This window comes from Gopherus flavomarginatus, chromosome 1 (assembly GCF_025201925.1).
Source record: "Gopherus flavomarginatus isolate rGopFla2 chromosome 1, rGopFla2.mat.asm, whole genome shotgun sequence".
Classification (NCBI taxonomy): domain Eukaryota; kingdom Metazoa; phylum Chordata; order Testudines; family Testudinidae; genus Gopherus; species Gopherus flavomarginatus.
The window spans coordinates 333,069,964-333,095,582 of NC_066617.1; the positions used below are offsets into that span (position 1 = coordinate 333,069,964).

The 25,619-nt window shown below is 35.4% G+C and overlaps 1 protein-coding gene across 8 annotated transcripts in view; it reads left to right on the forward strand.

Annotated features, from left to right (window-relative positions):
• PSPC1 (paraspeckle component 1) overlaps window positions 1-25,619 on the forward strand; it is a 123,761-nt gene that overhangs the window by 42,269 nt on the left and 55,873 nt on the right. Inside the window, exons 7-9 of one of the 8 annotated variants that reach the window (XM_050937247.1) lie at window positions 11,258-11,315; window positions 14,680-14,849; window positions 18,334-18,814. The exons of 6 other annotated variants lie outside the window; for them this stretch is intronic. In XM_050937247.1, the coding sequence (XP_050793204.1) occupies window positions 11,258-11,315; window positions 14,680-14,849; window positions 18,334-18,519 (414 nt within the window). In that variant the 3' untranslated portion in view covers window positions 18,520-18,814. Of the gene's footprint in view, window positions 1-11,257; window positions 11,316-14,679; window positions 14,850-18,333; window positions 18,815-25,619 lie in introns of those variants that run through there. One more of the 8 variants, XM_050937250.1, reaches the window with a different exon arrangement.

The following is a 25,619-nucleotide window of genomic DNA, read 5'->3' on the forward strand; positions in this document are numbered from 1 at the left end:
CCTTGCATAGTTAGTGGAGAGACTTATATCCCAGTATGTTGTCATGGTAAATATTTTTGGCTCAGATTGCCAGTGCTGTCATTGGGCTTCCCCACTCTTCACTTGCCCAAGCAAGCACAGTGATGTCCAGTCATTGTTCACAATTTTCCTGCTCTGAGTTTGGTCTTACACTTTCCCAGTCAGATTGCTGCCTTACTTAGAACAACATGCAGGAAAGTGACCTCTCTGGCTGCTTCTGACTTGAACTCAGCAAGAAGTATTTTTCCCATCGGGTGATACGAGATTTTGGACATTTTCCCCATCCCTTATCACATCAAAACATCAAAATCTCAATTTTTTGCAAATCAAAAATCAGGGTGTTTTTTTTTTGCTTTCATTTTTTACTGTAAATTAACTTAAATATTGAAAGTTATTTGATCTGAAAAACTTTCATTTAGAAGATATCAAAATGGGACATTTTGACAATTTTAAAACTTTACAAAAGTTTTTAAACTGGAAATTTGTCAAAACCAACTCTTTTGGTATTAGCAAATTAGCATTTTCTGAGGAACAACATTTTTGTTGAAATATTCCTGACCAGCTCTACTTCCTGTGCGACCAGCATTTGTCTTTTGATCAGAGAAGGCTAAGAGAAAAAGAACGTTCTCCTGAACAGCTACTTACTTTCCTGCAAGGGACTAAAGTGTTTTCTGTGGTCTCCTGCTCAGTGACTGAAGCAATTTCTGGAGCTATGACTGAAGGAAACAAAAAAAGTCCCTAAAATAAGCACTCGGTTTGTCTAAAAGGTAGAGAAGCTCTGCTTAACGCAGCAGTGGACAGAGGCAGTTTCTGGAATAGTAAAAGAGAGAACTCCCCGCTGTTCCCCTATCAAAAAAATTCATAACAAACTCTGAAGTACTTTGATTCCTTCCTAGCTACTGATTTTTAGTAGGAGGCATTAACTTCTTCCAGGTATTACCTAAAGTCGGAGAGAGGCTTGTTGAGCTGCTCAGTCATCTTAGCCCTGTTTAGGTCATATCATAGAATATCAGGGTTGGAAGGGAGTAAACCCTTTTCTTAGTGAAAGGTTCTCCTAAGTTTCTGGTGGTGAGCTTCTCAAGTTTTTGCTAAATCTGCTGAGGTACTGTGTATACTTCCAGATAATTTTGGAAATAATCAGATCTGCTTCCTTAAAGTAGATTCCACATTTCTTGCCTATGACTTGAAGAAGAGCTCTGTGCAAGCTCAAAAGCTTGTGTGTCTGTCCAAATGAAGTTGATCCAAAAAAAGATGTCTCACCCACCTTGTCTATAAAGTCAGGCATCTGTGTGTACTCTAACATCAGTTGAAAGGATAGTCAGGGTAGGAATAAGGAGTCTCCTAGAAAGCTGCATGCAAACCTTGCACCTAGGCTAAAAAATTAAAACTCTCTAGGAAGTCCTTTCACAGTTAGGAGCCTGATAAATATCCAGAACTTTCTCAGGATTTCCACTGACATCATCGGCTCACTGAGCATGATAGATTTGGCTCGATACCATGGTCTGAATGCAGATGCGACTCCAGATAGAGTAATTGACCACGGAGTGCTTACAGCTGGGCTTTTGTGAGAAGCTGCTTTTTTTGTAGAATAGGCAAAAGGGCTACAGATTCCTGTTTCTCTTCGTTCCCCTCCCTTTTCCTCAGGATTTTTCTAGTTCAGCCTTGTCTCTTGTTCTCCTTTGATGTTTTCTAGGGCTGTCAATTAATCACAGTTAATGTATGTTGTGATTTTTTTTATTCTCGTGATCAATTGCAACTTTAAAAAAAAAATTAATTTGACAGCCCTAATGTTTTCTCATAACATCTTTCTGATCAGAAACCAATTCCTGTCCTGTTGTGGACCAAGTCATAAAAAGATGCATATTTCCACTTTTATTGCTTGTTGTGATTCTATATTCTCCTATTCTTCCTCGCATCAGTAAGAGAATTGCCCTCTCTGTTAGCAAGATGTAGCTGGCCAACAGACTTTTTCAATTGGAAGCCATCAAAGTGGAGAAACAGGAGAGGGGGAACCCTGTGAGCAGGAAAATCTTGGATAGTGATTGCTTGTTACCCTGTTTGGCAAAACAAATGAGAAAAAAGAGCCCAGCATCTATGTTGTCTTGAATGATCCACAGAAAGCATATTACCTGGAAAATAGAAATGTTTTCTTTCCTTGCCATGCACAAAAACAAGTATGTTCTAATAAAGAACTTGAACTGCCTTTGCACTTGCTGGATCAAGTTTTATGGAAAACCTATGAAATCTCGTAAGTCAGTTAATGAGATTCAGCTTTTTAAAAAATAGATAGCAGTGAAAAACACTGCTCACATCAGCAATTACATCTCTTATACTAGTCAATAAATTTCTGTTCTTTGCTTATTCAAAATCTGCAACCATCCAATCAAATCTGCTTTCAAATCAGTGGAAGGTTACACTGATAGGCTGTCCAGTTACCCAAATAATCACATTAGCTGAGGTGTTGTTGGGTTTTTTGTATGATGGTTCGTAGTGTTGACATGTAAAGCCTGGCATACATTAAGGACAGTTTGCAAAAAATTCTCATTGGGGCCGGAATTGTTCGGTATCAGTGATGTTAACAAGGATGGGAGCCTTTCAGGTGAGCTGCTGCTACCGTCCTGTAGGTGAGTTGTTGGTTACTGTTCATTAGATCTGCTCTCTCCATGGTTAGATTACAACATGTTTGGCTTATATGCACTAGGGCTGATAATGTGCTAACATTAGTGGAACTGAACCATACTTGGCAATAGCGATAATTTTTTGCCAAAATTTCCTAGTATAGTCAAGAGTTAAGTGATCACAGTTAGGGGAAGTTAACACTTTTCAATGTTGGCTATTAAAGGGAACCCAAGTAAGAAAAAACATTGCATTTGTTTTTCATGGTCAGGGCAGGCATTCCACTCAGGATTTTAAATGAAAACTTAGATTTCTCTGGATACACAAAGTCAGCAAGAAGTGACACAGTGTCCTGTGGCACCTTATAGACTAACAGATGTATTGGAGCATAAGCTTTCGTGGATACAAAAGTAGATATTCACCCACGAAAGCTTATGCTCCAATACGTCTGTTAGTCTATAAGGTGCCACAGGACTCTTTGCCGCTTTTTACAGATCCAGACTAACACGGCTACCACTCTGATACTTAAAGTCAGCAAGAAGACCCTAAACAAGTGGTTTTCATCCTTTTTTCATTTGCAGACCCCTAAAAATGTTTGAAATGAAAGTGTGGATCCCTTTGGAAATCCTAGCCATAGTCTGCTGCCCCCAATGGTCTGAGAGAAACAGGTTGAAAACCACTGCTCTAATCCTAGTGTTAATGGAATTAGTATGCTGGCTGAGTTCTTGTTTCAGCTGATGCTCCATTAATTCTTTTAGATATAATTATTGAGCTTGCCCTCTCCCAAATGGTTCTGTTGTTTCCTGGGAGCTGAGCCAATGCAATAATATTTTTAAAGCTTTCTAAAATTTATTCTAATATTTTAGGAAAGGGTAGCAAGCCACACCGTAGAGCAGTAATCAATGTGTTTTTCGAAAGTGGATAACATCTTCAACTAAAATAGCCCAAATCATTTGTTTTTATTATAGAATAAAAAGTGGAAATTTGTGGGCAAAGCCTTCAGAGTTTTGGAAAACAATTTGCACTTTCTGTTGGTTTCAGTGTATGCAAAATATTTAAATGTTTTTACAAGATGAAGAAGTTAGTTTTTTAATATCTTTTCCCCCCATCTAGAGGCATTTAACAACCTATAGTTTTTAAAATGAAAATTGGTGGACTTTTAAAGTAAATGTTTTCCATCTGAAAGTAGATATTTGTCTTACCAAACCCATAAGATAATATATTGTATTTCATTAATTTGTATATTCCTGTTCAGTCTTCAGTGATTGAGACACTAGGATACATCTATGAAGAGTTTATTAATGAAATAGCACACTGCTAATGAAACCCTATCTAGCTTTTGGGTTGGTCATGAGCATAGTGTATTTTTAGCATTATTTAACATTTAAATTATAACGCGTATTTTTACTGTGTATTTTTATACAACACTATACCCTACTTGACTTGCATGGTGTTAGAATTAAATATCAACACATATTTTCAGTTACAATGTACCTTTCTAGAAAATTTTCTGTTGGGAAGTGTTAAAATATGTTGTACTTTTTCTGGTCAAGGAAATATCCTTGTGTGATTTTTAACTTCTGTTTTTAAGAATAGTTGAAGACTGAACACTAAATACCTTAGGCAGCATTAACTGGTCTTATATGCTCTGTGGGGCTTCGGTTATTAAGGTTCTATCTCAGCTAAGGTCTAGACTGTACCTCCCAAAATAAAACGTAGAAGACAAGGGAGTTTAGCATGGAGGTTTCCTTAAAAGTGATAACTTGTGGGGAGTGATGAGCTCCTCTGTAAAAGTGCAGGCCTAAATAACTTGTACTGGTTTTTCTGCTATTGCTGCCCACCTGATTTTAAGGAAGTTGTTACATTTAAAGTAAGTGTGTGTGTGTGTGTGTGTGTGTGTGTGTGTGTGTGTGTGTGTATATATATATATATATATATATATGTGTGTGTGAGTGTATACACACACACTCTCTCTCTCAGGGCAGATTATTAATGTGTCTTTTTTCCCTAAAAGAGATCAAATTTTTGGCCAGTTACCTTTACTCTTATTACTAACATTAATAGTATTTTTCTTAAATGAAGATTTCATGGGATGTCTATATGTATATATTTTATATAAAGTGTATGTTATTTGTTACAAGTTTCATTGATTTGATTCTTAAATTATCTGCATTTGCAGTAGTTTGTAAATTGATTGAATTTAATCCTTAAAGGCAGGCGTGGCAGAATTAAATGTTTATAATTTCAACAGATATCAGTGTTTATTTGTGGGGGGAAAAATTATACTTTGATTTAAATTTTCATAATTGTGGGAAATTCTGGGGGGATGTCAGACAATAGTTCTTAATGACAGCGGATATTAAGATTCAAAAAGTTAAAACACAAATTGTTTATTTTGACATGTGATGTTGACAAAGTATAAATATCCTTAAATCGAACTCTGGTAAGTTCTTAAACAAAATTTTTCTTTTTTTGCTTATCTGTAAATTTGAATTAACATTGGTGGAAATATTTTTCATCTGTGTTCGTGTGTGGTGAAACCAACGTTTACCAATATTTACTGATAAAAATCTAATACTTTCAAGTCTACTTCATCTGTTTGGTCTTAAAAGCTGACCTAATCTAAAATTTGGTGTAATACAGCAGTTAATATTTACTGTTCTGTCTCCAACAATCTGGGTTGGGAGGGAAGAGAATGGCTCCTTTTTAGGAGTAGTAACACCAAAATAGAATTTATGTGCTGCCCAATGTGGTCTCTGGAATGGAGTTAATATTGCCACTCTTCATTGAAGTGTTGAATGAAATGGACTGCAAGCTTCTGAGCTGGTCATTTTTCTACTAAACAATACATGCTAGTGCACAAAGGATTACGTTCAGTCTTATAATGGAATATTGACAACTTTTTCCAGAGTGTTTCTTTTAAACTTGGTGGGAGATACTGAAGCACTAAAAGATCTGTTACTATCTGACATTGTAGTCAAAGTCTCCTCTGTTGTGGAACAAATCCTATTGCCTGTTTAACACATGAAATATCCTTACAGTGAGGAAAACATGATGTCACCTGAGTTTTGTTTTGCTTGAAAAGTTAAAATGGTCTGTTGTTTTTGATAAGAGCATCCATATTTAGAAAAAATAACTTGATTTTAATGGATAACATTTAAAGTGACTTCACAGGAAGTGTTCTGGGACCAAAATTGCAGTGTTTCTTTTTGAATTCCCTTCTTTTCATTTTGATACTCTTGTGATCACTAATCTCAGCTGGGAAGGTGAGTGATTGGTTTTACATGGAGCAAGACTTACATTCCCTGCCACTGGGTGCTGATAAGGATTACGTGGTTTGCCTTCTGATATAAACCCAATATAAATATTACATTGCTGGCATTCTTGCTTTCTGCCATTGTTACTCAACAGAATATTCCATTTCAAATATATTTCTATTTACAACTTTATGATGATGAATACTGTAGCATATATAGACTTGCATGTTTTTGGTTCCTTAGGCTACTGAAATTAGAAGGCAAATTTCCTAGGAAAAAAATGTGATTAGCTTGTTTTGTCTGTACCTTAACTCTTGCATTCTGATGCTTTTTTAATACTAAAGGAGAGATGACAACTAATGATGATGGAGATGCTTTCATCCCTCATCTCAACAAACTTTTCCCCCTTCCTCTTAATTTCATGACGTTTTGTAGCAATGGACTTTAAAATATTCTTTTAATATTTTTATATTTAAAAAAGATGTGTATATTTTTAAAGTTTCTGTGTGTATTTATTTAGCTCAATGGTGCTGGTATTCCTGCTCTTAAAGGTCTCTTTTTTTTGTAATGAATGTAGAGGAATAGCAAGCTGCAAGTAGGTTTTAAGTTGTATCTGAGGGTACACATTTGGTACACGCTACAGGAATTTCTTTTGCATAAAATCTTAAAGGTGGAGAATGCAGAAAATTAAAATTTTATGTAGATACAAAAATTTTGAATGCAGGGAATACAATATAATTTCTACAGTGTTGAAATAAGAAAGTCAAAATCTGCAAGAAAAAACTCTCCGTTTTGGGTTCATGTGACCCTTACAGTTTCCCAGGACTATAACCATGATTGCCAACATACCAAGAAGTTTTCTAGGGACAAGTTTTTGAAATAAATCGGGGCCACTGGAGCTTTATAGTTGCATTCCAGCATGTTTTAAATTATTTTCTTAGAAACGTGAGAGAGACAGGAAAGAATAACCTAACATTTGCAGCTAAATCACTCCAGACCCTTGGTTTATTTGAAGAGTTTTCCTTTGAAAATTGTGTTGCTCCCTTCTGTCCCCATTATTCATTCTGTGCATTCCATATGACTCTTACTGTGCTCCCCATGTTTCAGCCTTCTGATCCCATGGCTTCTTAATTGTTGTCTTCCTTGTCTCCCAGTGTCCCATAGGATTACACACACTTTTCCCTCTCAATCTCCTGGTTGCTACTTCAGTTTCTCAGCCCTCTTTTCCCATCTTCTCCCCAATGACTCCTATCCCATGCAGGCTCCTGTGTTGGCAGCTCAGATGTTTTTGCCCATCTTTCCTTCTCAGTATCAGCTGGCTCCACTTTAGTGCCCTGCTGTGCACAGCTGAGAAGTGGCTGCAGGGGCTGGAGCTGGTTGCTGCTAGCAAAAGGACAAGCATCCAGAGAGTGAGAAAAGGGCCCAGTGATCTGGAAATGAGCAATTTAGTCCTGCTTTTGTACTGTCATAAAATATTCTAGGACACTATTTATATGGGATAGATTTTTTGACTCTCGTGACCAAATCCAGACTGCTGTTTGTAATTCAGTAGGTAGTCTTATTCCGAATAAATGATTTTTAAGGATAGTATGGCTGTTAAGAATTATATCAGTCAAGCAGTAGCGGAACAGTTAATATTTAGTAATTTGTTTGGGGAAGTTAAATGCCTCATTTTGGCACATTAATGTGTTTTTTTGGTCCTTGTGTTTTATTTGTGAGTACCTCACGAAACAAGTGAAGAAGAGAATGTCCCGACTCTGAAGAGTATAAAAACTAAAATTTAACAAGACACTAAAAGTTAGTTATAACCAGACACAGCTAGGGAAGATGAAAGAAAAGATTTGTTGAAATGATGGCAAACAAATGAACGTCAATTTGCAGGCAGATTTTGTGGTCTTTGATCTGCAACCTGAAACATTACCTCTCTCCTTTAAAAGTCAGCGGCAACGCTAAACTCAAAGTTGAATAAACCCAGTAGAACCAGTTGAGTACTCTCACTAACCAGTCTTTTTTGGGGGAAAGGGGAGTTACTTTAAAAAAAAAAACAACCTAAACCACCACCTTAAGTGAAATCCTTTAGCATTAACTGCTTTACAGAAGACATGCAGTATTATGTAGCAAGCCAAATAGTGCTTGTTTGTTTTTAGTGGGGTCGAAAAGCTTTTTTAAAAGCAAAAATTAAAACATATGTATATGCTAAATGCTTCCTATTTCCAAAAACACCCCTACACCCTCCCCATATCTCTCAAAACCAAACACCAAAAACTGGTTGTTTTTTGGATATTCACTGTTTTTGGTGTAGTTCAGTGCCATTGCAGCTTGCTTTAACTAAACATTTGGGCTCTACATTTGGCTCTGGCACAGCACCTTTCATCAGACTTGCTATGTACAATGGAGTCCGAGATGCTGTAAATTCTGGTCTTGCGTGCTATGGGAATTGGAAATGCCTCATACTAGATTGTGTGTAGTAATTTACCTAGATGTTGCTCACTTCCAAGTTTGTCTTTAAGGGCAAAATAAAATGGGTTGGGATTGGTAATGAAATGTGGGCCATTTCATCTCTAGGTCACCTGCTTCAGTCTAAGCTGGCACCTGAGTCAGTTGTAACCGAAAGTCATTTTCTGCTCGGTGTTTTGTGGCCTTTATGTATTGGTGTTCTATGTCTAGTTCCTAACAGGTTGCGGAACCAAAAAATATCAGTACGATGGGCACAAATTGACATCTCTGCCGGCATTTTGCCAAAATAGACTAAGGATTGAACGGGTATAGAGACAGAACTACTCTCACTCCTTGAGATGATTTTTTCAGTTCAGTAGTGAGGCATATTAACAGAGCAGTTTGGTACTGCTTCTATGGACAAGTGGTTGACAACAGTGTTTCAGGATATGAATTGTCACCTTGTAGGAACACTAATTTTGCCTCTCTCCCTGTCCTTCCTCTTCCCACCCCCCCTTTTTTTTTTTAAAGATAGGCAGCAGTAATTGCAGGGGAAGGGCCAGGAGGTGCCTTGGGGCTCCAAATCCTGGTGATAGGGTTATACAGAATAAAGGCTGGAAGATGGATGCAGTGGTAAGGAGAGAAGGGTAATAGCTCCTGCCCTTATGACAAATGCTCATTGACCAGTCTTCCATTCCAGTTACCCAAATATGCCTACACCCTTTAGTGATAAGCATCCTAACTCTTCATCACCTCACTAAGTCATGACTCATCCAAAATGAACTGCCAAATCCTTGTACTCACATCAGTTTACAGGAGTTGTTCACCCAAACCCTATACTTTCCAAGTTCAGAACTGCCAGTGACAATGTCCTGACCTCAGTTAGAACTCCCGTTTGTACCCTACTCATAACAAGTTCCCACATCTGGACATCATTACAGGAATAGTTGCCCTGTACTAACGTTGGTGATTTCTGCACTAGAGCGTCTGAAGTCAGCAACTTTAAGTTCACATTGCAAATGTGGGAGACTGAACAGCTCTCTAATATTAGGATAGTGGAGCCTTTAATCTTCGTTACCTGTTGCCAAGATTACTTTAAAAAAATCAATGCCTAAAGTTAGATTTCTCAATCCTTAATAAGTGATCTGGTTTTCAGAAGGTAAAATACATCCTTGAATATTTACTGACTGTATTTTAAAACGTCAACTACATTTTCCCTTCTGTTTGTATATAACTCTAATTCTCAAGAGTCATGTATATCTACCAAGAATGCATATTTAAATGTATGGAATCTGCTTTCCTCATGGGGAAAAAAGGCTAGTTGTCTGTCACTAGATTTTGTTTTCTTCTCCTGTAAATTTGTTGATTGGTTTAATATTTAACTGTGCGTGCGGTTCATTCAATACTCCTGGGGGAATTCTCCACCAAAAAGTTAAAAATTTTGCACACAATATTTAAAAATTCAGCATGTTTTATTTGAAAAAATAACACAGTATAATCATTCTGTTTTCAATTATTTTAGTAATTTATTTAAACTACAATAGAATGGATGGGAAATGTGAGGGGGGAGCATTGGAGGAAATCCCCAAACCCCCTTGCTTAATAGTAATGTAGCTAGGTTTGACCCTTTCTTGCTAGTTATTAGTCAACAAATATGCAGCTATATGTTCAGTGTTCCATCACAGGCAAGTGAGGGCTGGGGAATCAAACTCATAATTTATATTGGCTACTGACCATCTCCAGAAAGTTCAGTAGCAAACAGTTCCTGGAGCACATTTTGATAGGAAATGTTTTCAATCCAAAAATTTATACCAGTTCTAATCACAAAAGCTCCTTAAGCATTTATAATGTCATACTGTCCTTTACCGCCCTCTGACAATGTGAAGGAGCCTTAAAACTTTTTACACCTGTTTTATGCTCCTGGGGGATTTCACAGAAACAATGGGAACAATTCACTAAGCAGGCAGGCTGCTACATTCTGCTCTGCCTGAGGGGACAGAGCCTGCCCCATGCCTGCCTACCTTAGAAACACCCTGAAGCCCTGCTTCTCCATACTGAGCATGCTGCAATAGCGAGCCAGACGGACAAAGTGTGTGTGTGTGTGTGTGTGTGTGTCTCTCTCTCTCTCTCATAATTGCCCAGTCCCTGCCTTCAGGTGGTGATTTACGTCTCTATGAGCTGCTTCGAGCACCCAAGCCAACCTGCCTGTGGTGCCGGTAAGGGGTGCATGACCACTCTTGCAGCTTCTCTTTGCTTTCCCATCAGAAATCATTTTTCTGCGGGGAAGCAAAGAAATGTGTGTGGGGGGGGTGGGTAATGAATTCTGCACACGCACAGTGAGGCAAAATTCCCCCAGGAGTATTTCAATACTTTTTGTCTTCCCAGAATGTAAATGGCAACGTATAAATCATTTTGAGTGCTAGTGATCTATGATAGACAACACACTTGTGTTTTCAGTTAGGGTTTTTTTTTTTCTTTTTTATTGGTACTACCTTTAGTTTTGAATAATAGGAATCTCAGGCTACAAGGCAATCAGACCTCACAGCCTGATTTAAAAAATAAAAAACATTTGCTTATTTTTTTTAACAGCAATGCAAACTATTTTGAGAGAATATTCTAAAGTGGTGGTCTAAAAATAGAATTACGTTAGCATCATTAGACCTTTGCTTCTGTTTAATTAAACTTCTTTGTAAGAGTTGTATTAGGTTTACGGGAAACTTTTAATAAGACGTATGCACTTTTGTCTTGTTTGTTTATTACCAAATAATCCCAATTCATATCAATTGAAGAATATATTGTATTTCCTGTATTTTTTCTAAATATGACTAAAGAAATTAAAACTTTAAAAAAATTTGTGCTTTTTTTTGTAGTAGATGGGAATGTTAAAATAATCATGATAGGTTGACCATGAAAACTATGTTTACTTTCAGAGAGAACAGGAAATGAGAATGGGTGATATGGGTCCTCGTGGAGCAATAAACATGGGAGGTAGGGATCTGAAGCAAATAGGCTTCTGTAATGTTAAGACTACAATTCTTTGGGACTGTACATGTTACTCATTGGTATTATACAGTAGTGATGAGCTAATAGTAAGGAAAAAACATTTTAATGATAGGTAATATAAAATTTCATCTATTTTGTTTCTAAATAACTGATTCTTGCAGTAAGTATCTATTTACTGTACTTGCATTTTATTATTTTAGTCTCTGTGTGGAAGAAAAATGTAGGTATTTACGAAGTAGGAAAATAGGAGAAGGCACTGAAGGTATCATCCTGAAAAAGGTTGTTTGATGGAAAACATGAAACAGTTTCTGGTGTTTATAATAAATCTTGTGGAAAAAAATTATCTAAATACAAAAGTTTAATGTATATTTATTAAAACAGATTTAGAATAATTCCGTTCATGGCTTTATTAGATCACTTCTTGGTGCTATGTTACTTAACAAGAAGTTAAATACTTGTTGGGGACTAAACTTTAATAATTTTATCCCAAGTAATAGCTGGACATTGTCTTGCATTTTCATTGTTGCCCTCGGTGATATTGTCACTATTACAAACGTGTTTTTATTAACTGACTGTTCAAGCTACAAATATAAAACTATTTTGTATATATAGCATGGGTAATCACCACTTATATTTCATACTGAATCAGTCAACATGGAAAAAGTGTTCAGTTAGACTAAGCAGAATATATCTGCTTTTAAACTACGCTAAACTCAAGTAGTATATTTCTTGAATCTATTCTATTAAAATATATTGATCATGAATATGTATTTTCACTGAGCTTCGTAATCTTTGGTTAAAACAAATCTTGAAATAAACTTGAATAGTATTCATGAAGGAATAAAATTGTCATACCTTTTTAAACTTTAAATTATGTCTGATCCGTATATCATTCATTTTATGGCTTTTAATATCTTTTGACACTTGGTAAAGAAACATTGTTTTCATTTTCAAAATAAGCTGTATTTTACATCTTCTCTGTAGTGCCTTTTTAAATATAACAAGCTTGAAAAATTAAATTTGACAAGTATACTCTAAACTTGAATCATAGGTTTACATTAACATCTAATCTAGATTCTAAAAATATTAGTGCTTGTTGTCACATACACTAATAGAAAAAAAGATTTACAACTTTAACATAACCTCATTTGCCATTAAAAATTTATCATCCAAGAAATGAATAAGAAATTCAAGAAAGACAATTCAGAAAAATAATGAGCTAGAAATGTAACATACCTAAAAGACCATTAGTCTTGGATCTAATAGTCAAATCATTGAATATATAATTACATTTAAAACTGGATATTCTTCAGTTTCTTAAATAAGAGCTACAACTTCCCACGGTGTAGCTCATAGACTCTCACAGGTGTGTGCCCATGTAGAAAAGCATAGTCTGTTTTCTTAGTAGGTTGCAATAGTGATGCTCTGGGCTGAAACCACAATCCTAGTTGTATATACATCTACTGAGTCAGCTGTGATACCAGCACTGAGTACTCCCAGTACTATAGGCAGTTTGCTGCTACTGTCCGAAGATGCATGTGTGTGCCTGTTTTGACTCTAGCAGTAGTATTAGCCCCTCCCCTTTTCTTTTTCTGTCTGCTGCTCTGGAATGGCAAGGGTTAGCAGAGGATCCATGGTATGCTCACAAGGATGGATACTCAGAGCAGACTTTTCTTATGGGCAGAGATGTCTGCTTCTCTTCATCCCATGAACTAGTCATGCTCATGGTTGAGTGAGAAGCTCCTTACGCTCCTCTTATACCCTGCCCTCTAGCGCAGCATCTGTCTGCAGTGGGTCAGGGAGACATCTGCCGAAGTTCACGTGGAGGAACAACTCTTCAGAACTGTGATGAGCTCAAACTTTTCTTTAATTAAAGATTAGTGCCTCTCCTCCAAATCTTCTAACAGAAAGTCCTGTAGCACTTATCCCTAGTACCACAGATCCTTTGCAAAACCTTTCCCTCCAGCAGAACTAATATAAGAGGGTCAGGGTGAGGCTGATTTTAGCACTCCTCTAGTGTCAGAATCATGCACATACATCTTTGGGGGCAATGATACACTAGTTGATCACTGTAATAACGAGCAGTCAGTGCTAATAGCACAGAGGAAGTGTCATGTACATATGTATAGTAGTAGCAATATGATAATAGTCCTGAATGATCTATTTACAGTTAATGCATTTATTATAATTTCTTCCTAACATGAAAGGTGGTAATCTAATGAAGTATGGGAAGGACTTTACTAGGTATTTCAGTCCATCCAACATGTTTGATCCTTGGATTGTATTCACATACTACAGTGATGGACATGCTATAAAACCCTGGAATTTGGCATATTTTCTTCTGTTTTATTTGTCAAAGAAAATGTATACATATAGTTGGCTGAACATGATGGATTGTCCATCTGAACAAATACTGTTTCATTCCCATTCTATTTGGATTTTTTTTTTTACATTACAGCTCATATGTCTGATTTACATACCCAAGTTTTTTCTTCCTTATAATGCAACCTTGCAAATGTATACAATTAGTCTTACTATATCTGCTGATTAGTTTAGTTGTTACTGACAAATGAATCATATATGGTAGCTGAATTTTTATTATAGATAAACTTTCTGTCCACCTCAGATTGCTGTTTCTTTTGTTTTTGCCTCTATTTTCTTACCTCTTACTGTTCCAACAATGAATCAAAAGTTTTAATGGTTTAGTGTTAAATGTTCCATTTGTTTTGTTATATCTTCTTAATTTCAAAATCTATTGATGTTTATAATATTAGCCATAAATCTCTTTACAATTCTTTTCTTAACTTTCCACTATCCAATACTTCTGTAAAAGACCACATTTTAAAAAGAATTGGAAAACCTAGGGTTTCAGTATTGCAATTGATTCGTAATATGGAATAAAGTAAAGTGTTGCCTTTTCCGATGTAAGGTGCTTGAAACCTAAATGGCCAAGTTGTGTAAAAGTTGGCCAGTTGCAAATTGACTTATTTTTCTTTTCTATTGTAATTGTGTATATTATTCACAAAATATGAATACATTTAGTAAACTTTTGTGCAAAACCAGTAGAAGTACATTTATTTGCATACCTTAAGGTTCTCAAATTAAAGGAAGAAAATGTTTTCGTTCAGAAAGCAAGTTGTAGAATAAAAAACATTTGAGCAATAATTTGAAAATGAAGATCAAGTTAAAAGTAGATTGAGATAAATGTACAGTCTCAAAGAATAAAAGCAACTTTTATATTTCAAGTAATGGAAGTCTTGTATAGTTGGTTTCTTAAATATTATAAATTGTTTGTTGCTTGTTGTAAAATTCAGATAGGACAGCTCTAAGTATAGATTGTTTTGCATAGATGCGTTTAGCCCAGCACCTGCTGGTAACCAAGGTCCTCCTCCAATGATGGGTATGAATATGAACAACAGAGGAACTTTACCTGGCCCTGCACTGGGTCCTGGTCCTTCCATGGGACCAGAAGGAGCTGCAAATATGGGAACACCAATGATGCCAGATAATGGAGCAGTGGTAATGTATCATTCTAAAACTTAATTACTTTGAACAGTTGTCATGTCTCATGGCACATCTTTTGCACCAAAGTTAACTTCACACTAAAGTGACTTTATAGTATCTCACATTTTTAATCTAGTGATGATACTTACCTGAAAACATTTTTAGGAATTTTTTTAAAAAATGTTTTGGGTCTGTTAAAGGCAACTGAAAGGTAAATCATTTATATGCTTAAATTAAATATTTTTGCACAAGGAGAATCTTTTTCACTTTAAAGTCTGTTGAGGATATAAACTAGGAATAGTGAAATCCAGAATTAATTCCCCCCCTGGAACAGGGATGATTATCTTCAAATGGAAATGTAGCTATTAGTGGACCAGTGTTCTAAGAAGTTGTCTGGTCCTTACTTTAAATAAACCGTAGTCTAAAATTGTCACTTGTAGTAGAACTGTGAATGTAAAATCTATCATGTAAAAATACATTTAATCTAGCAAAATATTAATTTTCTTATAGGGTATCCTGCATGTGTTAAATATACTTAAATCACTATATTGTGTTACCTGTTCTCTATTCTGTTAGTTATGAAACTGAAATGTATTTATTAATTTTACTTTGTTATGAGGTTTATTTTTCAATAACGCCAAATACAGTTGTGATTAAAGGTGTACATAGTGTGAAGATATCTTTGTGTAAAATCCTTTTAAACATTATTTTAGTATATAAACACATTATTACAAGGGCACTGGCTAAAGCACCCATAAGAGTTAGGGCAGTGATTACATATCATTGTAGAATAGTTACACCAGCAAAAATTATGTGGAATAATTGATGTACCAGGCTAGGAAAAGCCCTGTTGTCCAGAAGTTCAGGTGACCAAAAACCTGGTCTGGACAGTTGGAATTTACTTACTGAACAACAGAAGAGCTCCTGGCCTGCACTTAAAAGGCATGGTTATTTTAGCTTTGCCTATTAACCCGCGCACCCTCTTTTCCTATCTAATATCTTTCGGAGAGAAACAGCCATCTGTTTTTAATAACTTTTTAATTTTACATATTTTCTGTGTTTCTGAGTGAGTGCATGTCTGAGGGGATGTTCTGGTGGCAATATATGAAAAGTAGAGCAGGCAGCTTAGAATATTCCATGATCGCTTTGCTAGAGCACTTAAACATAGCTGAATTTTTTCTTCCTCTCTCTGTATCCTCAAAGGAAAATTAACTTGAGGAAACAGTGTATCACTGTCTCAAGAGCTGATTTGGAGAGGTAGATACTGACAAGAGTGAATGCTCCTTCAGTACCAGACTCACATTTTTGGCTTAGTGCATAATGTGCACTGAACCTAATCTTTTCTAGTAAGAGTGGAGAACCTCTTTCACCTTCAGGCCTTTTACCATCAGCACCCCAAGATAACAGACTGTTGTAGGTAACTACTGCACTGATTAAATGGGCCTTTCATGCATTTGCCGAAGTTTTGGCTTCATTGTGATCACTGAAGTCAGCTTCTCAGAAGTGGTTTCAAAAAGAGGGAGAGCAGTGGAGAAAAAAGGTTATTTTAACTATTGCAGTGATTCAGCAAAACTGTTGAACACAGAAAAGTCCTTATTCTGCTTGCTCAGCTCACCTCTGGAACACACCCTTAGGGTTCCATAATAAAAACTGCTGGATATAATGATGCGTCAGCTTGACCAGCCTAAAGCTGAAAATTAAAACTGCTAACATTTCGAAGGAAATGGGAGTTTAAAGAGCAGATTAAGTGGATGATTTGCTCATCTGGCCCTCTAATTTTAATAATTCCTCTTTTGATTTTGCTCAGACATTTGGATTGGTTTTTTTTTTTTGTTAGATGATGAAAAGAATGTGGCTGGTGTTCTCCTCAAAGGACTGTAATACAGCGTATTTGCCGTTTGGTGGATACAAGAAAACAGAGAATGAGGGATGGAGGGAGGGGAATCCAGTTTTCATTTTCAACTTCAGATGGACATGCACCTAGAATTTTTTTTAAGTGCAAGTCATATCAACATCTTGTTATTGATGTAGACATATAACCATAGTTTCATTTAAAATAAAATACCTTACTTTGGCTTCCATAAATGTTGGACAGCCATATTTTCTTCATGGACAACCAAATTTAAGATCCAGATTGTCATTGGATAAATCACTTTAAAATGTCCTAGCTTGGCTCAGACCTTTAACATGGATACTTAATAGGCATAGTTCATTTTTCAGTCTAGAAGTAGAAACCCTAATTAAAATACCCATCATTAGCTTTTAATTATCTGAAAATTAAACCAGCAGTAAGAGTTACGTTATTAGGAATATGGGAACTTTGCATTAGATAAGCCATTCTTTCATGTCTGGGTATTTTCAGTGTTGGCAAATTTGCGTTGATTAGAAACAAGATTTTATTGAAAGTACTGTGTTATATTTTAAAACTAAATACCTGTGTAAATAATTATCTCCCAAAAATTACCTAGAGCGGGAAAAGATGGAGCACAGCAGCGTTAAGAATTAGGGGCTAGATTTTCAGAAGTGGTTAGCATGCAAAATCTGGGCACTTAATTTAAGTGTCTAAAGAGGCTGAGCTCTTTTGGAAAGTCTGACCCAGTATGTAACGGTACATATTATATCCACATCATATTTAGATAAAACTTTTAAAATATTAGTGACTAGAGCCCTTATCTTGCAAATGCTTGTGTTTATGTTTAAATTAGAGTACTTAGATGTGTAAATATTTGCAGAATTGGGGCCTAAGAGAGAGGACTTTTAAAAGAGGATTATGGTACCCACGTTTGCATTAGTTTATATTTAACTTTAATATGGTTCAGGGAGCTAAATAAAATATGTGGCCTAGAACACTAATCTGATTTTTATCTTACATCTGTATTTCAAGTTGGGCTACATTTAAATCTTTCTGAAGAGATTTAAATGTATAATAGTCTCTGATGGGAAAAGATTTATTCCTTGAGTCAATAATCTTTGGAAACTTTGAAGCTACAACTCACAATCTCATTTTTTTTTACTTTGGCAATGCTTCAGTTTCTGAACAAGCTAGTGAATACAGCAGCATTGAAATATGGGAAGATTCACATAAAATGTTTGCTCCCTGTCTTCTAATAGACTAAAAAAATATGTTTACTGTTACATGGAGGATAAGTACGGCTTTGTGGAGAGGCAAGCTTTAGAGTGTAAATTTAAATTATATATTCTATGGAAGTGGTTACTGATACAGTCTGAGTGGGACGCAGCTCTTTAGTATTATATGTTTAATGTACCTTTTGTCTTATTTTTACAAAGTTGGAGCATAGCATTTAATAAGCTTTTATTTTCAGCTCCTTTTTGAATAATAACTAATTTAATTGCTCCTTTCTTCCTTCTATGTATGATCCTGATTCTGCTGGACTGTCTGCTGAACTTCATGACAACACCACTTGGGGTTTTGCCATTTTTGTTATAATTTACATTTGGCGCATTCCAAATGGACTTAATATTCATTGTATGTTGTTAGCATAATGAGAGATTCCCACAAGGAGGCCCATCACAAATGGGTTCACCTCTGGTTAGTAGAACAGGCTCCGAAACGCCTCAGCCGCCAATGAGTGGTGTAGGTGCCGTGAGTGGTGGACCTGGTGGCTTTGGTAGAGGAAATCCAGGGGGCAACTTTGAAGGACCTAACAAACGTCGCAGATATTAAAACTTTCTTTCATTCCTTACTGGTTAGAAAATTCAGTACAAATATCCGGTGGTATGCCTTTATAATTTTTAGCTGTTACCTGGAAAGCAGTTTTATTGTTAATGTAGTCTTTAAAACAATTTCTTTTGTAATTCCTAAACTTTTTTGTATTCCATCTTAGGCTTTGTAGTGTAGAGCAGAAATGATGCGCATCATTATGTAAGTCAGCTGTGTTTGTGACTTCCACAAAATATCAATGTGTGACCATGCTGTAAAACTTGTGCAGTTATTTGATCACAATAAAATATAAAACAAATTACTTAAAAGGATTTTGGAAATGTTATTACAAATACTGATGGGGAATTTTAAGTTTAATTGTAAACAGCTTCATTTTCATTCATCTTATTAGGAATTCCTACCTTAAGTGTGAAGAAAATTCCATACTTAACTGTAAATGTGTGGAAATAGAACTGTAAGTTTCAATACATGTTATGAATACGTGTTATAACAAGTGATTGAAGCTAATGCAACTTTTGAATGGTATCCCATTATATATAAACCCTTAATCTGTAAAAAATACTATTAGCCTATTTCTCACCTTCCTGTACGAATTTAGTCACAATAGAATTGTCAACAAAATATGTTGTGTTGAATTTTTCAAATAAATATTTTGAACCTTGGAAAATAACTTCCATCAGAAGGTAAATCTTCAGCTGTGCTTATTCATTCATAAAATGCAACAAATGGTATTAAGGATACTTAACACAAAATAAGGTTTTATAAAAATTAAGTTGTAATTTCTGTGCATTTGTGAAATATGGTGAGCTTTAGTGGATAGTGTTGAAGTATCCTGTTATAACAGATAATGGTACATTATTTATGCTTAGTTTATTTAAGGCCTTTTACCAAGTTACACACTGGACAAATGTGTTTCCCCTTCTATCAGCTGGTCCATATAGCAAATAAGAATCTTCTACCAGTGGCTTGTAAGAAGACACTATCAGTATCAGTGACTTTCCCATGTTTATTTCAGAGGGAGAAATCATCTTTGTTTTTCCAATGTATTATTGCAATTACTGGTATATGCCTCCAGTGGAGTATCAAGTATTTTTTATTTAGAAATAACAATCTTAATGCCAGTTATTCTAGATTTTGAAATGAATAATTACAATTTGATCATTAAATTTATTCCGGATAAAAATGATTTATCAGAGTGTAAGACTTAAAACCCACACTTCCAGCGCAAGTACCCAAAAGCAAGTAATGTGACAGAATTATTGGGAAAGTCTATTGTGTTAAACAGCTGGAACAACCTATTAGATTATCTAGTCCTCTGTAAAGGCAAGTGGGTCTAAATCTTGTCTGCCTTGCACTTTTTTGTCACTTTCACCTGTGCAAAATGGGTATAGAATCCTACCATTTTGATTTGGGATGATTTGCACCCATTTTGCACAGGTAGAACTGACTACGTAGGGATTTGTGTACACACAAGTTGCACTGATTTAAAGTTATTGTGTTACACAGATTAAGTTAAACGCTTTTAATTTAACATCATACCTTTTTAGATAAATCAGTTCAACTTGTATGTGTAGACCAGGCCAAGGGTACAATGCCACTAACAATTGGGCCTGAAGGCTTTATGTCATGTAAACTTTCGATATAGAGGTGTGGTGATCTTATTGAATTTCTTTGTAAATAAATGGATAACCATTAAAATTAGAAGTAGTGCTGGGAATTGAAAAATACTTTTATGCACACCGTGTTACTGAGTTGCTTAAGGGAGATATTGCCACAAACATAACACAAAAATCAAGAATACTGCTCAGCAAATTTACAGCTCTGTAATTTATGACTGGTATAGCTAAATCCATTAGCAGCTTCCTTTCTCTTAGGCTAGTGCTGTATTTTGTCTAACAGCACAAACTTGATTCAATTTCTTACAGTTTCCTATGCAATACGATTAGTTTGGTTAAAAGTTTGATATATTTTTATTGCATGCTACAAATTGCAAAAAAGAATACCCATTCTTAAAAGTAAGCTGCACCCAATTTACTGAGCATATTATCCTTAAACTTAACATGGTAAGAAACATTACTACTTGTCCTTAAATTAAGTGTAAAAGCTTTCCTAGTTGGCACTCATTCATGACGGAAAATGGCATTTATAACAATGCTATTGTAGGGGACCAGTGTTGGAGATTAACTTTATCCCATCCTTTCAGGCTGCATTAGTTGAAGATTGCAAATTTTGCCTGAAGATTAAGAAATATATTATTTTTACATTTAATGTGGCCAATGATAAATATTTTTCAAGTGAGTGTTTAAATTTATAATTTGAGTGAGAGGCACAATGAAATCTTCATCAATTGATAAAGATCCAAGAGTTTTTTGTTTGGTTGTTTTTTTTCCCAGTAGGGTGTTTCATTCTGAGTGTCCTGGCCAAATCCTTATGTATTATTCAGGCTCTTGTATGGCCATTGTAACTGTAGTATCTGAACAACTTCCAGAAGCACATTAAGCAGTGTAACAAGAATCTGTCATGTGGTTCTTTCTTTTTTCTTCCTCCACAAGGAGATATTGTCTTTTTTTCAGTATGTGGTATTACACTGATTGCACTGTCTTTATTAGCAAAAGTTAGGTCAAAGTAGTACAGCTTGCACTTAGAAGTGAGGTTTATGGTACATTTCAATTCCTGTGGGAGTTAGTTCCAGTGTCTTGAACTGGTCCCCCCCCCCCCCAAAAGTCTCCTGCACACCTTTGTGGTGGGTAGTACCATGGTGCCTGAGGAGTAGAGCTGTTGTCTGCTATATGTGTGCCCGAACAATAGTAATCTTACGTGAACTTTTAGGTAATCTGGGCCAAAACCATTGACTGCCTTAAAAATAACATAGATCTTAAACTTGACACATTATTCTATGAGAAGCCATCTTAGAGAATAGATCACAGGTTTGAAGTGTGCGCGGTACCTGGGTTGTTGAGACAGGCTGACGCATTCTGTGCCAGCTGGAGTTTCCTGAATGCTGACTGCTTCATGCCCAGGAAGGGGTCATTCTGTAGCCCTTTGGGAAGATGATAAAAACAGGTATAACTAAGGCCAGCTGTAAAGTGGGGTTCCTAAAGTATTTGTTTAAAATGGTAAATAGAGATGGCTCAGGCTGCTGATGTGTTGACTGCCTGTCCTGCTTATCAGTGTTGTCTCATTTTTTTTTTCCTTTTCCTACCCTGTCTGTCTGTCCGTCTGTCGTCTCTTGTTTTATACTTAGATTGTAAGCTTTTGGAAGCAGGGACTGTCATTTTGTTCTGTGCTTTTGCAACACAATGGGGTCCTGCTTCATGACTATGGCTCCTAGGCTCTACAGTAATATAAGCAATAAATGGTAGTAACATATATTTTTATTCTGTAAAGAAAATTAGAAGTTATGTAATTCACATAATAGTTGTCTATTGTAATGCCCTTGAGTTATACATGAGGAATCAGAAAGATGTTCCTGAAATTTCTTCCCACAATGACTTAATTTTTGTATGAGACAGTTTGTCTTCCTGTAGTGTTGTCCAGAGGTTTGGACGATATTAACATTCTGTTTAAACAAGTCACGAAACTTGGGAGAAACTATTACAGTTTTTTCATTTTGATAGAATACAACAAACCTGAGAGATTTTGGAGTCATTGAAAACTATTCTCTGTATTATTGTGCTGAAAACTGTTAGTAATATTCAATTTGCTGCTCTGGAAAGAAAAGGAAAGAGAGCATCCATGCAGAAGAGGGCACTGTGCATATATACAGGATTTGGAAGAAACATGTCAGTTATTCTTACTATAACACAATATTTTCCCAGCTATCACAGGCCTTGATGCATGACAATGTGTGGCATGCAGATGCCACATTTCAGTCTCAGTTACTTTGGTTTAAGAAGGGCTATCTAACATACATATTGTGACTTTGATTTTTCACTTTTGAGTTTATTACTATTTACTACCTACCTACCCAGCTTTCTGGTTCTTAGAAAAAATATTTTTTTTTATTTGGAAATTAATTTTTGTGATTCAGATCCACTAGACTGGATTTCTCACAAAATAAAATATTTAGAAGAACTTCCTGAAGACCTGTCCAGATGAGTGAAAGTTCCTGAACCTATCATGCTTTTTTATTGGCTACCTGTCTTTCAGACAGAAGAGATCCAGTCATACATAGAGATGCAATAAAAGTTCAAACCAAATTTTCTAAATAACTGACCTTTTCTCCTTCTCTTATTTACCATTTTGAATATTGTACTAATAAGAATATTGTACTAAGAACGTGTCCTCCTGAATATAATACAAGCTTTGTAATAAGATCATATTTTGAATTTCTATTCAAATTACTTGAAGTTTTTACATAGTTCACTGACGTAATTACTGAACTCGTTATAACATATACTCTTTTGTTTCAGCCCTACTCTTAAAGATATTTTTCAGTATACTTCACTGTTGCCCCTTACCTCATCTTCGCTTTTATTTCTTAATCATCTTCCTGGCTTGAAAAAATAGAACCATTTTAATTGGCCTTTCAGTTGGTTTCAAATAGTTTTTGTGAAGCACTACTTTCTTAAATAATTCTTGTATTCTAATTGGAAATAACCTCAGGAGTTATGAGAGAGACAGCAGTAACTTTGTGTGATAGAAAGTAGGAAGTCCATTGTTAAGACTTGCTCCATACTTGCAAAAATAATGCACTTTTTTAGAAGAGGTATGCTCATCTGACTCCTGCTACAAAATGCAAGAGCTAGGTAAGATGTGATAATATTACTGTAATTTGCCTGTGATGGGGAATGGGAAAATGTTATGTAATGAGCAGGTTGTAGGAAAGCAACTTTTTGATAATGACTGTTTAATCTACTGTGTATGTGTCATGTTTATACAACAAGGAGAATGAAAATTCCTTTGAAATCCTGTTTTCACATTTTAAACAAATTGTGAAGTAGGCTTCTGAGTCACAAAGTGAAGTAAGTGTCTTGTATCTTCTTTCTAGGCTACCAACTGTCATATGTTACCTTTATAGCAAATGTCTCAGAGTTTTCATTATTTAGATTCAATAATTTTTACTAAAATCTATTTGAAATGATACGTACAAATGTAACAGTAAGAGAACTGCATGAAGAAACTTGCAGTATTATTTGATCTTGTCTATAACTTGTATTGACTGTGTAATTTTGATTCCTGTAACTCTCAACATAAATGATAGACTTTATATCTTTTATGGATTTTTTTTAATAGTAGGGAATGTCTTCATATCAGCACAAGGCATTGGTGAGAAGAACTAAAGCATAAGTTTATCAATAGATTTTTTCATAAAACATCTATCATCTTAAAAGCCTCACTTCAGCTATATAAATTTCAGAGCTTCATTTCACTTCTGTGACAATCCATGAGACATGATACTTTTACCATGATTAATCAATCCATGATGAACTTTTAACTAGTAAAACTTCTGTTGCAACTTTCTTAAATATAATAAACTGAATTTTGTCATAAACAATACTTATGAATACATTCTGAACATACAGAAAGAAACCTTTAATATAGATAGAGCTTTTATCTGCGTTTTCAGGGTAGATTTAGTAGGTCTTTTCCATCTTAAATATACTTTTATCTACAGTAAAAGGTAAATTCAGATTTAAAGTTTATATTTTAAAGCATTTTTTATGTTCCTGTTTTATAGAATGGTTCTACATTTAAGTCATGCAGCATTAAATGGCTGGTTGACATGTTGAAAAATCCCTTTTGTCTTTTGTGCTGTCCTATTAACTAGAACAAAATGCTGCTGTAATCTCTAGTAGTAATTGGAACAAACATCATGCACACACATCTGTGAGTTAATATATTTTTGACTTCCCTTACTGGTGCGTAGGGAATTTATTGATCTTAAAACTTCTAACTGTGCCTAATTATTTTAGTGCTTTCATATCTAACTCTTGTAGATCTGACCACTCTCAGAAGACAGGATACTGGGTTAAATGGACCAATGGTCTCACTCCGTATGGATGTTCTTGTGTAGTACATTGCTGTGTGATTTGATTCCTTTGTTCACTGAGAGTGCTTATTTCTGCTGTCCTGCTGGATGTGGGGCATTAAGTGTTTAATTTTTTTAAAAATGCAGTGAACATGGGGATATTGTTATTGCTCTGATGAAAAAGATTGAATATCTTGAGAATAACGTAAGCACAAACAGTTCTTCTGTGTGTAAACTGCAAAAAGTGAAAAATAAACAAACATGGAATGAAAATAAACCAGGACTGTGGTTTAATTTTGTATTTATATTAAGTATACCACCATATACTTTTTGAAGTTTGTCATATGTGAAAGTTTTTATAGGGGAAAAAATTGAACCAATTACTGTCAGAGATACTTTTCCTGTTAGTGTCTAAAATACTTGATTACATTTAAAAAAAGTTCTTACACATCACTCTTAAGGGATTGGTGTGTCAGACTCAGTTTCATGACTGAATGTTTTTTGTCCATAAGAGTAACAAAAGATTAAAAAAATGTAATTTGAACCCTTTCACTGTCATGTCCAAGCAGTATGGAATATAAGACTATCCCTTACTGACCTTATTATAGTAGAAAAAATGTGAACAGAATGGGATACAAGAATATAACTTGGCAGTTAACAGATTTTAAATCTGGGTACTGAATAGAGCTGGGATGTTTTGAGGCCAGGGTCTGCAAATGCCCAAGCCCCACTCTTCAGCCTATAAATTCTAATCATATGGTTAAAGGGGAAACTACAATATTATTTCAAGTGAGGATGTTTGAAAGAGGCAAACTAAAGATAAGTAAAAGTTCTGCTTTCTGCATACCCATACATGTTTACCAGTTAACCTAGGTAGCAGAGAAAATGTGTTATCAATAGTTTGAGACATAGGCGATTTAAAAAAGAGAACTTATTTTATAATGAAAATGTATTTCTGTGGCTAATTATCCTTACTCATGTTGGGCTCTTGCTTTTCTTAATATCCATACTGGCTACATTCATTCTTTGATTAGTGAATATTAATACTTCCTCTGGGGTTAAAAACATATGTTTGACTGGCATATTTTAATCAGCTTGTTGGATCTTGATGGTCCAATAGTCTATATGATTA